Raw genomic sequence first — 18,209 nt, forward strand, 5'->3', positions numbered from 1 at the left:
GACGTATTTGGCGTGTGTCGATATTTATCGGAGAATATCGACATTTGCCAGATATCAGTCCGTCATGGTTATATATATATATATATATATATATATATATATATGCCTTTATATACCAGTTTTTATTACCTCAGCCTTTATTTATTAAAAGAATATTTGTATATGAAATGCAATAACATAATTGTAATGAAAAACTGAATTTTTATAACACAATGAAGAATTAATTAAAAAATGCCTACTTTGTTCAAAGATTTTAAATATTCCCACATTCTCTTTTAAATATGATAACATATCTGAATGTAAGAAGTTCTCTGTAGTATTTTGGCTTCAGGAATGCATTCAGCCATTAAAATTTGCAAATAATCTCTCACGCCTAATCCCAGAAAAATTAACGTTTAAAGGCAAAAAAAAATTAAATGCACTAGGTAAATTTATACTGGCAAAAAAGTTTTAGTATCATTCGGAACAAGAAAAAAAACTGATTTTTTTTTTAAATATTTAATTTAAATAAATTTGAATTTTATAAAACCCCTTTCTAATTTCTTGTGTTTATAAAAGCTTTCTGCATGATGTGATAAAGTGCGTTCGAGTCTTTTCTACAGCGACAGTGCTGTAGAAAAATAATTAGTGACAATATTGAATCCTCTCAATAAAAAAATGTAGAGAAAGAGAGAGAGAGAGAGAAATAAAAATTATATTTGATAATTTTTTTTGAAAAAGTATAAATAATATTATTAATATTGAACCAAGAATCCGGTAGAACAACAATAAACGTCCCACTTAGAAAATGGTTAGTGTTTTAAATATAACGATGACACGTAACTGGGATATAATAAGCGTAGTAAAAATCTGATGTGGATACCACATGATTTCCTTTGTACACCTATTAAATTATTTCTTTTTTTTCATATTTTTTTTGATTTTTGTTATTATTGAATTATTATTTATTGTAAAAAAACTCTTTACAATTACAGTTTAATAATTATTAATAAATCAATATATTTAAATAAAAAAGAAAAGGAAATAAAGTCGAATTCTTGCCGATGTGCCTTCCCTTTATAAGATCCAAAAAATGCATTATTAAAATTTTATTGGACTATAACCCTAGAAACAATAAAAATAAGTACCACTTATCATATATTGTTGAAAAACTCTCAATAAGGTCTTATTACTGCAGTTAAGAAAAAGTCAAAAACCAATATTTTGAATTTTTTTTTTTTTGGACATTTTTGGCCCATTTCAATCAAAACAGAAGGTGCACAACTAGATTTTCCAACAATCCTGAATCAAAAATTTCAACATCCTACGGTTAATCGTTTTTGAGTTTTGCGAAATATATACGTACGTACAGACGTCAGGCGAAACTAGACAAAATGGATTCAGGAATGATCAAAATGGATATTTTTGTTGAAATCTGAAAACCGAAATTTTTCGCGATTACAATACTTTCTTGTACTCGTACAAGAAATTACTCCATAATAAAAATAATTTTTTTTTTACTTCCTTGTACGAAATAAAGGAAGGATTGCACTTCATAAATTGACTTCAAATGCATATATATTTTTTTAAACTTTTTTGTTTTAATTAAATAAATTGATTTTATGAAATTATTAGACACTGATTGTAAAAAACGTTTTATCTTAAGTAATAATCCAATAATAGCATTAAAAAATAAAATCCCTTTCGGCATGCGGGAAGGCGGAAGTAGATTTCAGCGGTGCTAAGTAGGGGATAAAAAAATTTCCATCTTAAAGTTAAGAAAAATTTCAAATTTACTCAATACGACAATGGTTGCATGTGAAAAAAGTTTCACATGTTTAGCATACGACAAGCTCCATCTTCTTACAATTCCAGCAATATTTTGGTCATCCCGTGCCGTAAGGCTTGGTCATATCAAAAATTGTTTCTGACAAAAGTTTTAGGTAATGTTTAAAGGACTAACGACCACTTTAAACCGTTTCGATACTGTGCCTATTAAGGGAAGTATGATTTTTTTTGTCTTCGAAACCTCATTTGTTCACCCCCTGGGCCAATGGTTGATGATATCAAAAATGTTTACTTAGATAAATTATAGGCCCTTATCCAAAGAATAGTAGGAACATTAAACGATTTCGATATTTTACTAATAAGAACGTTATAGCGATATTTTGTTTTTTTCGGAAAACCTCCCCATTTTCAACCTCATGGTCGATTTTGCTCATTAACGAACTCGACCGAGATATTTTGTAGTTTTATTTTATGTATCAATTTGAAAGTGATTGGCGCAAAATTACGGCAGTTATAGTGTCCACAAGAAAATTTTAGTTTATGTAAACTTTTGATCTGACGGTGTTTTTGGTGTCTGGAGATTGTGAAACGCAAAGATATGTTGGAATTTTCCGGAAGTTGAATCATGGTATTCATTAAAATAGGTAACTTTCTTATGAAATGTACTTAATATCAAAAAAATCAGAAGTTGTTAGTGAAATAGAATTTTATGTACTTTTCATTTTAATTCAAAAATTTTTACAGAGGATATATATACATATATATATAGATGAAGTTGGATTCGAACCGATGTGTGCATGATTACGGATCCGACAGGTTCTCACTACGCCGCTCAACTATTTGAGCGACGTGAAACAAATTAATATATAAACGAATTTAAAATTCTGATACGGACACCACAAAAAAATGTGATGTCCACCACAATGCAATTGTGTAATTGTCCACTTTATTAAAAATTGGAGGATCGTATCTCACTTTCAAATGAAAGTAGTTTAGATGAATGCAGCAAAAAATTTGTATATGTAATTTAATAGGCGTACAAGGAAGACATGTGGTGTCCACATCACATTTTTTAAAAATCAGTTATGTACGGTAAAAAAGTAACTCTTTTTGAAAGAGAAATAAATAAATATTTTTTGAGATATTACTACTTTTCTCTGAATACAAAATTATATATCAAACGTGTTCTGTTCGAAAAATAAAATGATCATGTCAGGAATTGAATAATTAAGGTATTATAGATTTATGTTACGAATTTTTTTATTAGTAATTAATTATACAATTTATGATTGAATAACAATAATCATTTTCGATATGTACATTTAGTTTACCGAAGAACATTCTCTAGAATATTAAAAGCTTTTTGGTTCACGGTTAAAGCTTCGTTTAACAGAATTGCTGTATAATGTTTATAAATAGAACTCTGTGATCTCTAAAGACAAACATATAAGTTTCTTAAACGTTCTATAAAGATTTAATTACGTGTAAATTTTAGTATCACATTCGTTTTCGTGTTTACATAATAATCTACAAATTCTTTTAAATATATAGGTTATCGTAAAATCTACTTTAAAAAAATCTTTGCAATATAGTTGTTTACGATTCATATGAGAAAAGAGAATCTAAATTATATTCATTTATGATTTATTTTTGATATACAAATTATCATTAATTAAAATAAATTACACAGTAATAATAATTTATTTTAAAGGCGCATTAATAAAATATGAGGTACGGCAACTCTCAAACCCCCGAGCGAAGAAAACCGAGTCCCGGCGGGGGTGCCTTACTCGAGGTGTCTCCGAAAGAGGCGGTGGCATAAAGACCGAGTCCTGGCTGCCGGAATGGGGACTCAGGGACGGTATAGCCGGGCCTGGTGGATCCTACTCTGGGGGTGCAAAGTAGGATCCGTGACGGGGAGGCTCGGTAGAATATAGGAAACTCCACTGGATTGCGTTTTACTTAATTGCAGGATCCATCCTAGGGAGAAGGTGAAAAAAGATTGTTACTTGTAAAAAGTTTGATTAATTAACAGTTAAAAAGATTTCATATGGATATAGATTACGTTTATTTTCTTATTTTTTGATCCCGAGATTGAAGTCAAACGAAAGGTTTTTATCGCCACATTATGATTAAACTTTGATTTAAACAAATTATCCGACCACTTAGTGTGGTAGTATTTTCTGAATTTCTTTATATAGGATTCGCTTCACGTAAGGATGTGAGATTTTAATACATACCGTTTCATTCATCTTAACTTTCTCGTTAAAATATTCTTGTTCAGTTTTAGGTATAATAATATAAACAAATACAGTAGTTACAGACTATTAAAGCTAAAATTCTACGATAAAAAATTTATATGCTTTTACAATTAATAATAATAATTTAATAGGAATATTTTGATAGAAAAGATCCTGCGTGGTGTGATAATTTCAGGAACTTTTTTTATGGACTCTATTTTCATAGCTTTAGAGCTGTTACAAGAAATAAATCATTTAAAAAATGGGGTATGCATTTTTTTTGTTTTTTTGCATTTTTTGACGTTTCATGACCCAGGTACACCAAAAAACAAAAAAAAACCTAGAGGTAATGTTAGTACGTACGTACATATGTACATGTGTTGGCGTGTTTGAAGCTTAATAACTTTTGACTGGATAAACTGATTTTGAAAAAAATGACACAGAAATATATATGGCAATTTTTTAGTAAAAGTTTGGGATCAATATCTCCAGGAGGGGGTGTAGATAGTTTCTTTGGGATTAACTTTATCAAAATACCTCACTATATTAAGTTCAGTACATTCATGCTAGCTTTTTATTTAATTATTATTTAGCCAAAATTTTGTTTGTCTTCCTAAGCGTAGTAGAAGTGCTAGTGGCCCAAAAAAAAATATTTTGGGAATAATATTGTTGGTGGGGGAGCTGATCAAAGTAACAGATCGATTTTTTAAATTTTTTTCATGTATCATTATTTTCGATTATATAAGAATAGATAACCTATGCCAGCAAAATATAACGCAACATTGTTGTCAGCATTTTTTTATACAATAATTAAAAACGATATTTACTAATTTCGACGTTACTAATTTGATGATACATATTTTAAGAGCCTTTTACAACTTCGTATACTTTGTACACACAAGTTTAATTATTTTCGATGAGGTTTATGTCCATGTAAAAGGTTTATTCAAGAAAAAATGTTATGTCTGTTTATACATCTTTGTGATAATACACCGTCAATATATCATATACATACTACTCTCAGACCATTTTGCGTGTCCACATACGGAAAAAAAGAATATAAAATGTTATTTCATCTATTTTAATTGTTATCTATATATATAAAAATCAATGTTTGTTTGTCTGTCTGTTCCAACTTAACTCGAGATCTACCGGAGAGATTTGTCTAAAATTTTGCACACCTACACTTTGAAGCCCTGCGGTGAACATCGGCTAATTTTTTTGGACTCGGACGTAACGAAATTTTACAACGAAATTTAAAACACTTTATTTCTTCCTTAAAGCTTATTTAATTTTCAAAATGACTTTGATTTTCAAGAAAAAATTTAATTTTTAGCTAACATTTTTTCAGACGGTTGCAGTTTCCCGTACGGATTCCTTTTGTTATGACAATTAACATTTCTCAAGAGCAATCGTTTCAAGTGTGTGGTGTCCATTTGCAAAATCCATGCTTTTCACACGGGCAACTGTATGTGGCTTGCTCGCGAGTTGGTAACCCCACGGATCTTTTGGTGTACGCGCTCGAAGGAAAAACGAAAAATGTTGCGTATTTGAAAGCACTACAATAGATAAGGAATATTTAATTGCTTTGTTATTAATGATTTTCTTAATTATAATCCTTAATTATTATTATGGAATCCAAGTTATTCTTGATTATGTTTTTTGTAATTTTTATAAATCTCCATGAAAAGTATCCGTGTAGCATTGAAAAATTTAGAATTCGTAGTCTCTAATCCATCAATTTTTCAAATTAAGTTATTTAAATTAAATGTAAAACTATAAAAGCGTGTTTAAATTGAGTCCAAAAGTTTTCAGTAACAAAATTTAGGTTGAAAATTTATTACAAAAGATAGCTGAGTAAAAATGAACGCTAAATAAGAAAAGTATTGTATTTATTTAAAAGTGAATCATGTAAAAAAGTTGAAGTTATTTTTCCAGACTGTCTGCAAACATTAGAAGGTGGGAGCTTTGAGGGGGTTTCCCCCTTAGTTAAAAAAAAATTAAAAATCACGTTGTTTTTTCAAAATTATCTACCGGAAATGTTTTCACAGTTGTCATATGGGAGTTGTTTTTTGAGGGGGGTTTGAGGGCGCAGCCCCCATGTCGATAAATTTAAAAAAATGGATTTTCTGTTATCAGATAACGTATCTAAATTGCATGAAATTTTTTCTAAAAACATTAAGCTCTTAACTTGGAGTAAAGTTGATAAAGTCAAAAATTTTCCAGTTGAAAAAAGAACTTTGAAAATCTGGAAAACCAAAGCGCCGAGCAAAACGAGGCCTGGCTGGGAGCGGCTAGTAGATTATAAAAGTGATTTCTTTAAGAACTTTTTTCTCGAAAAGTTTCTTAAATCCATTGAAAGCTAAGCAAAAATTATTGTTTTAAATTGTTTCTTGTAATGTTTCATCAATTTTTAATTTACAAACAGCAACTGAAAACTTTCTCGCTACAATTCTGGGATTCAAAACTCATTTTTTTATTATTACTATCATATCTTCTTTATAAAGTGAATTAAATAGAAGCATATTAATCATTTTTAATTTTTTTTTTTTGTATAATGTTTTGTGGAATCTAATCTAATTCCTTCGTTTTAGTTTATTATACATGGAAACATGAATTACATCATATTACATCGTAGAAATAACAAGCTAATCTAGAACATTGTACTTTATTAGAATTTATAACGAAATTCTAATGAAAACGAATTCTATTGTGCAAATATCGAATGTTTGATAATTACCTACGTCTAAGTAATAATAAATCAGGCAGATAATTAAAATAAGAATACAAACGAGTACGTTTAAATCAGTAAATGCACAGAATTTCTCGTATCATGTATTTTACGAAATAAATTTTAATTTAATTCAGAATAAAGTAGATACGTGATACCGGCCTAGAAACGGCAGACATGACAAGCAGACTTTATGAATATTAGAAGTTACACATACATACACCAGCTACCAAAACTAAAATGGAATTTACTAAAGTTAACTGTGTTCTCGACTTATCCTTTAACGTTTATTTTTACTAATATTTTATTTAAATTCTTTTCTCTTGTCTACATTTCGGCTTTTTTTTCATTTTCAGCTGTTAATTTATCTTTTCAATGAAATTATACTTCCGTACTGCAAGAGTATTTGATACTTATTTAACTTTTTTTTACCTTTAATTTATTATGTAAATCAAACGAATAAAAAATACATTTCATGTATTCTTTTTTCTTGAACAGTATTGTTTATTTTTTGTATCAGTTTCAAATTATCAATTTAAACAGCAAATAATTGCAGTTATTTAATCGAATCAAAAACGAAATTTAGATTCAATTAATTTTTTAGCGGATTTGCAAAGCGTATGAAAATCCCTACTGCGACCGTAGTATATCTTAACTGATTTTGATAAAACTTGGAGTGATGTACCTCTTGGAAACACAGCCCGATTGATTTTGAAGTGAATCGATTCACAAGAACCGGAGTTAATCAAAAAACATGTTCAGCTTTGTTTCGTTCTACTGGGCGCAATTTTTAGCCGTTAAAAATTGGTAGGATGATTAAAACCTAGTAGAAATGGAGCACTATTAATTTCCAAGCAAATCTGTTCACAGAAACCGGAGTTAAATGCAAAAAACTGGGTTTCTGGTTACGTTAAGCAAATCCGCAATTTTTACGGATTTACTGCTATAAACATTTATAATTTTATGCTATATAATTTATATATTATATAAATGTATGTATTTATATTTAATTTTATTATGTTATAAATATTTATTAGGTAGATTTCATCAGAAAGCTACCTATTGCAATGGGCACCATGATTTGACTTCTGGAAAATTTCAACATATTTTGGCTCCCCGTTAGTTCAAAAGTTTATGAATATATATTTCACTTTCTTGTGGACACGATAACTGCCGTAATTTTCCGCCAACCACTTTCAAATTGATACATAAAATATAACGACCCAAAATCTCGGTCGACTTCCTTAATGGACAAAATCAGATCATAAAAGGTGGAAATGGGAAGGTTTTTTCGAAAAAAATATCACTAACTTTCTTATTAGGTAAAATATCGAATTCGTTTAAAGTTCCTACTATTCTTTGAATAAGGGCCTAAAACTTATATAAGTAATGTTTTTTTGATATCACCAACCATTGGCCCAGGGGGTGGAAAAAATGGAGTTTCGAAGACAAAAAAATCATACCTCCCTTAATAGGCACAATATCGAATCGATTTAAAGTGGTCGTTAGTCCTTTAAACATATGACCAGCCCTTACGGCAAGGGATGACCAAATTTTTGGTGGAATTTGGGGCTTGTCGTATGGTAAACATGTGAAAATTTTTTCACATGCAACCATTGTCGTATTGAGTAAATTTGAAGTTTTTCTTATGTTTAAGGTGGAAATCTTTTTTATCCCCTACTTAGTACCTCCGCCTTCCGGCGTGACGAAAGGGATTTTTTTTATTATATAAAATATAATAAACGTAATTAAATTAAGTTAAAGTGCATATTAATTGAATTTTTATTTTAAATTTACGCATGGTCAGTAACATGGGAAAACAATAAACTGACATTAATGACATTATTTGACTTCTTTTTATTGTTTTACCGTGTTATTCACCAAGCGTAGATCTAGAATAAAATTTCAATTTAGGTACGTTTTAATTTAATAAGTGTAATTATGTAAGAAACAATTATACAATTAAAACAAAGTTAAAGTATATTTAGTTGTTTATTTTAAAGATTATTAACTTTGTTTTTTTTAATTTAGGTTATTATTGTTTCGTTTGTAAAATATCTGTTCAAAATTTTGTATACTGCAATGACAAAACACAAAATGTGAAATAATTATTTCACAGTATTTGATAAGTAGTAGTCGAATTACAATATTCGATACTTACCCTATATTATTTCATAATGTTTATTTTTTAAATAAAAAGATGGTAATAGCAACTCAAATTATCTTCCGTGAAAGCTTATAAGTGTTGACATTAGAGCTGTATTGATTTAGACGTTATCAAGTCATCTTTATCAGATACCAGAGTCATACGTTGAATCTTTCAAATTTGATCATTCGCATGAATGGATGATTACGACAGAAAAACTCATTTGTGAGTTAAATTGTGCAAAGCATATTGAAAGAAAATTGTTTGAATGTATATAATTTTCATTTTTAAAAACTTAAGTATTTTTTTAAACAAAAATTGTTGTTTTCCTGATGTAATAAATAAACTACATTCTATTGTTTCAGGTATTTGAGAAAAAATTGTGTCCTGCTGATAAAGAAAATTCTTTAACAAATAATTTAAAAGTACAACAGCGTAAATCCCTCCCATTAGTTTGCAATAACAACATGGCTGAAGATAAGTAAGTAATTTTATTTTTTATCTTTTTTCATAATCTTAATGAATTTTCACTGTGTATTCAAGGGAAACCTTCCCGTCCTATAAGAATTATTTTAATACTAATTTTAAGAAACATAATAATACGTATTATGATTTTATTTAAAATACCATCTATAAATGTATCTATTTCACTAACTTAATTAATTACGAGTAGTAGCTAAATCTTTATCCATTTTACGATTTAGATATGAGATGTTCTCATTTATATAAAAACTTTAAATACTTAATTTTCATGAAAAATCTATTTTATCGATACTCGAAAGTTACAAAGAATGGTAAGATTTCCCCTGACACATTTCTATGTAAGGACGTTTATCCAAATTCTGTTTAGAAACAATTTATAAATCTAAGTACACTGCTGTGTTGAATAGAAGTAGCTTACATTATGCATTTTTTCTCGATTCAATGAAGTAAATTAACATCATATTTTACATCAGCTATCGTAGTTTTTCATACGACTGCGACATGTAAAATACTCGAGGTATAAGGAGTACTAATCAGTATCTCTTTCACTGAAAGTAATAATGTTCACTATACAGCCAGTCTCTCTAGCGAAAATAGTGTCATTATTATACATGAATATCAATTGCATTTTGATCGAATTAATATGCTGAATTCCAGTTGTATATTCAGCTCGATGAAGAAGACCATGAAAACAATTTCATTCCTCAATTTCCTTATGTTTACGACGCTTACCTTTTTATAATCGCTGCGTAATTTTTGGGAGTCACTTATGCTGCCTCATATTAGGTCACTTACAATTAACTATAGACCATTTAACATTCAATGTTAACAGTGTTTTATATAAATACATATGCTAGCACACCCCCGTCACCTGCGGGGCAGTCCAGTCGAATGAGCATATGATGTTCGACTGCCCCGCTCTTGGGGGGGGGGGCAGAGACCGAGCCACCCTGGAACTTAGATGGCAGGGGGAAACTTGGCCGCTCACAAACGGCGAGTCAGTTTGGTGAGAGCCGCATTGTCGGACCGTGTGGGATTTCCTCGATGAGGTTGCGATGTTCAACCGTCATCGCTAGATTTAAGGGTAAATTTATATTTTGGTTATATTGATTCCTATGGCGCCGCTGTGGGAAGTCTTTCTTGAGATAATGGCTGGCCACCAGCCAGATATAAGCTCCAAGCGCTTTAAATGGTGGACAGGTACTAGCTGGCATTCAGCGACCGAGGCGTGACAGCCAAAATTACTGTCTTTTTATTTTGTTAACTGTTCTTTTGTTTTATTAGTAACAAGGGGTTGCGCCTCCCCGATTTAGTTTTAATATTGACAAGTGAACAGCTGGGACAAATTGTCGCGGTCAATTTTTTTTTTTTTATTTTATGTTTTTTAGTCAAGTAAACGGAGGCAAGTGCAGCCAGTCGCATCTCATAGACAACAGTAGCAGATGCTGTGTTGGTTGAGCCGCCGCGCCGTAAACCATTGCACCTCTTAAAAAATAAAAATTCAAAAACATTCGAAAATGGTTTTTAAATGCATATCTGAAGAATATTTGTAAGCCCAAAAAATAGAGCATCTCCATCGCGGCTTCGTCCGCGCTATATGGTTACTTGCGTTTCCCAACGCGGTCAGGGGACATTTAGCCGCTCATGGCTCGCTTCGCTCGCCCTTCCTGTGTAGCCGGAGGGCTCTGTTCCTTCTATCCCGCTGTGTTCATTAAACGCATGCCTGTTATAATTACATGGCAGATGGATTGGCCTTAGACGTTTTCCTCTAGGATTATATTAAATACAGAGTCTGTGCAACACCAGTACCTGATCTGGACACGAGACGGAGAATAACTGAAGCTGTTAAAGCCTGTTTAATTTATAAAAAATATCAGTGTACTATTATCTTTTTTAGTTAAGTAACCGGAGGCAGGTACAGTCAGTAGCGTTGCACATACAGTAACAATGAATGTGTTGGTTAAGGTACACTGTCGCACATCGTAAACAATCGTAATTCAAAAAAATCCGAAATTGGTTTTTTAATATTTATCTAAAGAGAATTTACAGGCCGCAATCTAGTGAATATCTCGTTTATTAGTATAGTCGGAAATGGGGAAAATTTTCAATCATTGTTCAAAACCTTTTTACTTTTCTTCGCCGCTTTCAAGGTCGAATTTCGAAAAATCTAGAAATTTGTTTTTAGATTTCTACATGAAAATGACACTAAAAATCAAGTTGATATACTCACTTTTTATCGAGAAATTAAAAAAAATTGCCGGATTTAAAAAAAGTTCAAAATCCATTTAACCCTTTAAACTCGGAATTTCAGATAATCTAGAAGTTAATTTTCAGATATTTACATGATTACACACACCGAAAATCAAGTTGATATCTTCATTTATTAAGGAGAAATTGTAAATTTCATTGTTACTCATTTTAACCCTTTAAACTCGGAATTTCAAAAATGCCTTTCTTAGTGTCCATTACACTGTACGAAGATACAAATTTTCATCAATTTATTTCAATTAATTTTTATAGCCATATCAATCAACTTCAACATGTGCTACTTTTGCCGCTTGTAGAATGTCTAACCGTTAATCAATTTCACGCCATGTGTTGGTCAACATTTCTTCAATAACACTAGCAACAGCTGGTTATTCTCCGTCTCAATGTGTCCAGATCAGGTACTAAACGGAGTTACTCTGGTGATCGTGATGGCCAGGGATTGGGACCGTCGCGCCCAATCCATCTGTCATGAAATGATTCATTCAAAAAATCTCGAAATAGTAAATCCCCAGTGTAGTAGTGCGCCATCCTGCTGGAAAACCACCTTAGGTTGCAAGTCATTTAGAACTGTTATTGATTGCTCAGTGAAAAAGAAGGGAACAATGATTATGCTGTGCATCAAACCGTACCATACATTCACTTGAGGCTGGCATACTAAATTTACCCTGGTAAAGTACGAATTTTCTGAGCCTCATTTTCTCACATTATGCCAATTTACTTTCCGTGTGGAAAGTAGCCTCGTCTGAAAAACACACATGCTGAAAGTACTCATTGTCGTTATCAATCCGTTGTAAAATCTCGTTCGCAAAGGCATCATCAAGAGGGCCGTCATCAGGCTGTAGACGTTCCAATATCTGAACTTTATACGCGTGCAACCTTAGTTTCTTTTGTTAAATTTTGTACACTGTTGACTGAGGAATCCCTAGTTCACGAATTACACGAAGGGCTAGATTTGGAAGGACTATATAAAAATGCTTGCTGCACAACCTCATCCTTCCCTTCACTAACAGACGGCCGCCCTTTTCGCGGAAGATTGACTACACTTCCACTCTCCTAAAACTTTGCATGCCACGCAACGATGCTCTTGCTATCAGGTGCTGGTAGTCCGTATTCCCTTCTAAAATTTCTCTGCACAGTAATCGGTGATTTTGACTCGTTATACCACAATACACATTGCGCTTTCTCCTTGATTGACGTCATTTTATAAAAATGGCGTTACTCTGCCTCTATTTGCAGCAAAATAAATATAAAAAAACTTGATAATTTTTTTTATTTTGCCACAAACCTCACAGCTGTAACTGTAATAGATAGTTTTGTTGCAATAAATTTTTGAAATCATGGAAAGACTTTATGAACACTCTATATACATTTTATTTTTATTTTTTTGTAAACTGTAAACTGCCAATGTATTTAGATAAATTACGTGACCCTTGTGATCATTGTGTAAGCAATGCTTGGCAACACTATGCGGCAGTGTTTGTTATTGAATAGGAACAAACTTGTTGATTGTTCTGTTATTTTAAATATGAGTAAATCCCAATGGCATTGCTTTATTAGCTTAAGGTGACATTATTAATGTACATACCAACTTTTCTGTTTATATTTATACACATTTAAGTGTTCACTTATTGGTAAATATTTTAGGAATAGGTTTTTAAGCATGGCATACTTGATATATATTATTTATAGATAAATAAAATGAAATTCAACATTACCAACAATTTATCCGTTCTCTTTTCTTGCTATGTGATAACTGCGACCTTCTTACATAACAGACATTACTAACTTTATACTATAACGATCAGTTATTGTGATTTTAACATTTTTTAACTTTACATTACATACTTTAATTTTAATGATCTCAAATTGAAGAATAACTTTTCCTGAGGATGGTCAAATGACCAAAAATGCTAGAAAAGAGAACGCAGACGAATTGTTGGTAAGATTAAATTTCATATATAAATTGTAAGAATAATTTGAAAAATGGATAGGGATATAGCATTAACAACAGGTATTCGGTTATTTAATATTATTAGTTCCTGTGCTATTTTGTAAAACCGAATAGAAAACTTCAGAAAAGTAGATGCTGTAGCTAAATTAAATATTTGAAAACAGATTTTGTTTAAGCAATTCCGTAATAGAGAATATAAAAAACGACACTTAAATTTTCGTCAGTGTGATAACTTATATATATTAGCGGGATGACAGAAGTGTTAATATTTAAAACTCAATTTTACTAGTAAACTTGAAATATTAACGAAAACGTTTTTCACCGGACAAGTGATCAGATGATTGTGGTTACTGACCCGTGTAATATTTTTTTAAGCTAATTAATTTTTAAAAAACAAATATCTCAAATTTTTTCTTACTTACGGTATATTTTTATAATTTATGTGTAATACAAAACTTATTTTTTATCCTGAGATGTATTTATAATTTAAAAGCTCTAGAAAATTTGAATTTAAAAAACCAACAAAAATGAAATTTCGAATAAATTGTAACCCGATATCAATACAGATTTAATTAAGTTAATTATTTTCCCAAAATTTTAACATCTTAATTTTTTTATGTATTATTTAAATTAATTTTAATAAAAAATTTACAATTTTAAAACAGAATTTTGTATTGAAAAAAATGGATTAATATAAGGTAATAAATATTTCATAAAGAACTATACGATTTGCAGTAGAATTTATTTTTAAATTCTAAGTATGTTTGTTAACAATGCAGCCCAGTTCCTCTGTATACAAAAATATCTCAAGAAACAAATGCTGTAAAGCAGCCAAGGATCGTCTCTCATGTCACATAAAAGAAAGAAATTTGCGGCTTACAATCTTTAAAAATATATATTAGATTTCTAGTAAAATACGAGTACAATTAAATTGTTGCCTGGATATATGAGTAGGCAAACTTATATATAAGCGATATATAGTGTTTTTTATGTAATGTTTTTTTTTTTTTATAATCTAACCTAAACTGGTTCATCCACCATCATTAATAAAATATTTATTAATTATGAGATTACGGCGAACTGTTTCATTGCCATTAAGCACTACGTAAACTAAGAATTTCTCTTTACTAACATTTTCCTTAAGTTATTAATGACTTTCTTGGCAGCTTAAAGAGTGAAACATTTTAATGAAAATTTAAGTTAGTTTAAATTATATTTATGGAAAGAATTGTTTTTTTTTTAATTTCTTAGATTATAAATATGCTTTTTATTCATTTTCTTGGAATGATTTTCCTACTTAATAACAATTTAATTTTTTGAACTAGAACTAATGCGGTACAACCAACGAAGATTTCAGAATCCACTAATCCTCATGTTTTGTTTCATTCCATACCTATTATCGACTCGGTATTAGATTACCCATACATTAATGCTGACGATGTATTATCCAAAGTCAGGTCGGGTCAGAACCTGGTCTTGGTCAGGACAGGACAGGTCATGTCCGGTTAGATTAGATTGTTTAAGTTTAAACAAATCTCTGATGTAGTTCACGTCTTGTAGAATTTACTGAATTTTTCCTTACCCGCCAGCATTAACTTAGCGCCGCGCTGGTCACCTTGAGTATGAATAGCTTGTATACGATTTATGTTTCGGCCTCTAGCCTGGGTTTTCTTCTTCAATATGCATTCCTTTTTGACGTCAGATCGACCACGTTCTTTACTCCGAACATATGGTCTAGGTTTTTTGTGCTGCAGCATCGAGCACATGTTGTAAGAATGCAAGTGTATTATTTGCGTTTGTTTATTCTTTACAGCTCTCGTACATCTCTGCCTCTAGCCTGCGTTTTTTCAATATGCTTTCCCTTTTGATGTTAGATCGTCCGCAGTCTTTACTCCGAACACATGGTCTAAGTTTTTATGTGTTGCAGCATTGAGCCGATGTTGTAAGAATGCAAGTGTAACATCTCCCAGGAATATAACATTAGAGTTTAACAGTAATATATTTTGATTTTTGAATAACCTGATATACAGAATCTGTCTTCATAAGTAACTCTAGTCGTATGTAGTCCATTGCTGTAACTATTGCAGTACGACAACTGTTACAGATTAAAACCGATTACCGGTTACATTTGTACCAATACCGATTAAAACCGATTTTTATTACCGTTACAATTATTACGGTAATAAAAAGTTTTTAATAGACCTCAACAGGCAGCATCAAGATCCTCATTAAAACCTCACTATCTAGGAATGAATGCGGGAGCCAGGGATTACCCCCTGCAGTTGTAGCGGCCGATAAAATCACCGCGGCAAGTGAATAAGTTACCGTTCAGAAGCATCACCGCACACAGTCTCTTCATCTAGGTCGGTTCTAACCCGACATATAGAGACCTGAGATACATAGTCACGATAGAGCATAACTCAATGGCGTTCTAATCAACTACTACTTACACATGTCCGCTATCTTGGAATTTCCTTTCCCCTGTGCGAATTTCCCTTTTGCCTCACAGTATTCAAAGGGTGGCAAGACTGAGAATTAGTCATCTTGTATTTCGTGCTTCAACCTTACTACAGATGAATGACGCTTTATCGATATTCTTTGTGGTTGAACTAACTACCGCCTACTGCAGATGAATGCACAGTTAATTCGAGTTAACATGGTAAATAAATTTTGGATGGTCATTGTTTTTATAACGTAGGTACCCAATAAGGGGATTTTGAAAATCGATACAAAATTTGGTATGAAAATTCTAAATCTTAAATATATTTAACAAATAATGACCGCATTCTAGGAGACGATTTCGGTCTAATTTCTCCGCAGTTTTATCGATCATTTTTTTTTACAAATGTTACTTTGTCGCTTCACTAAGGTTTAGACCAATTTAAGCGTAAATAGTTAAATTTCCAATATATGCCCGCTAAAACATCAACCTTTAATGTTTCTTTTGAAAATACATTCCATGTACAAAACCAAAACATATATGTATTTTAAAATAATAAAGCAATAAATAATACATTTTTATGTTCTAATTGAACCTTTTAATGTAAAATTTCTATCACTAATTCTAACAAAACAGTGGCATAACAAAACCAGTCATCTAGTTTTTTTTACCTAGTCATCGTTATTTTTTTGTTAATAAAAGATTTTAAAATACTGAAACTTTTGATTTATCTTTTATAGAAGAAATTCTATTGGGCTATGTTAGTTTTGTATTTATCGGATGTAATCATAGAATTATGATAATGGTACTTTTGATTTTTGGTTGATTTCAGATGTGATGCCAGAAGTAAAATATCTGCTTTCTTTTCTCTTCTCTCTATTAGGTTTATAGATAGAAGTAGGTTCTTCCATGTATAGATTGTAGTTACTATTTAAACTATATTTTAAATAATTAAATTATAGAACAAAATTTAAAAAAACCTTTTATACTTTTTAGGTGATAAACATGTTTTACTCGTTCCTTATAATTCGATTATTGCTAGAAAAATTAGTTTATCATTTTTAGAAAAAAAGTTATAACAGGTTGTAACGTAGCGGTGAAAGTTATGAATTTTAAAGGAAAGTAAGATATTAGAAAAAAATTGTTTTATCGTATTTTTTTGGAAAACAGTGTTAAATATATTAGAAAATGTTAATAAAATGTTTAATAGAGAAAATAGTATATTATTTAGAAAAAAAATTATCAAAATTTTGAACAAACTATGAAATATCCCAAATTTCTATAGAATGGTTACAGCGTAATGAATTTTAAATTTATTTCGAGATGAGAAACCAATAAAAAAAATCCATTTTGACGATACTAAATTATTCTTATCTACATCTACAGCTAGGAGTTTAACTGTATTACTAGCGTACCGTCTGTTTATCCGTTAACTGGTTTTATAAAAACAAACGTAACTTATTTAATAAATAATTCTAAAAAAATTAAGATTTTTTTTAATTACACTCAAAGATAGGATTTCATGCCGTTTTACCGGTCGTGTGAACGGTAAGTGTGAAGTTAAATATCGGTCATTGACCTCCCAGTGGTCAAGCCACGCTCTTTAGAAGATGCTGTTATCTATTCACCAGTCATTGTAAATCATTGCATCGAGTGCAATCAGAGCCGTCTAAAAATAAATCGAAGTTCTGTTTTTTTAATAACTTCTAATATTTTTGACAGCCATCCCTCAGTTCTACAGTAATTATAATATTTAAACATGATATATAAATTGCAAATATTCAGTTATTTGAGAAAATTTCATCAAAAAGATCGCAGTATATTCTAAATTTTTATCATTATCAGGAGGGGCGGTGGAAATGTAATGCACACTGGGAACGTAACGGGAGAACAAAATTAGCACGCAGTCCTCTACTAACAGCATGTCAAAACTCGTTGAATCATTTTCTGTCAGTCGCTATTGTTATGGAGTCGAGTACACATGCTATGACAACTCGTCTAAAACACTATGCAGAATTTTTAATACCGGAAAATGTGAACGGTAGTAATACTCATCGTCGTCTGTTTACAGTAGAATTTCGTACATCAGAAGCTGTTAAAGAAATAATAAGCATAAACCTCGCAATAGTCGACCGGTTTCTGGGACTGATGAGAAGCACAAAAAGGTGTTGGATTAATCGATT

General features: G+C 30.9%; 1 protein-coding gene across 4 annotated transcripts in view; it reads left to right on the forward strand.

Moving 5' to 3' along the window:
* The window catches only part of LOC142322316 (uncharacterized), a 264,731-nt gene that overhangs the window by 54,300 nt on the left and 192,222 nt on the right, over positions 1 to 18,209 (forward strand). For all 4 annotated transcript variants that reach the window (XM_075361256.1, XM_075361257.1, XM_075361254.1 and 1 more), the window contains exon 2: positions 9,250 to 9,365. In XM_075361256.1, the coding sequence (XP_075217371.1) occupies positions 9,352 to 9,365 (14 nt within the window). In that variant the 5' untranslated portion in view covers positions 9,250 to 9,351. The remainder of the gene's footprint in view (positions 1 to 9,249; positions 9,366 to 18,209) is intronic.

Source organism: Lycorma delicatula, chromosome 3 (genome assembly GCF_047948215.1).
Source record: "Lycorma delicatula isolate Av1 chromosome 3, ASM4794821v1, whole genome shotgun sequence".
Lineage (NCBI taxonomy): Eukaryota > Metazoa > Arthropoda > Insecta > Hemiptera > Fulgoridae > Lycorma > Lycorma delicatula.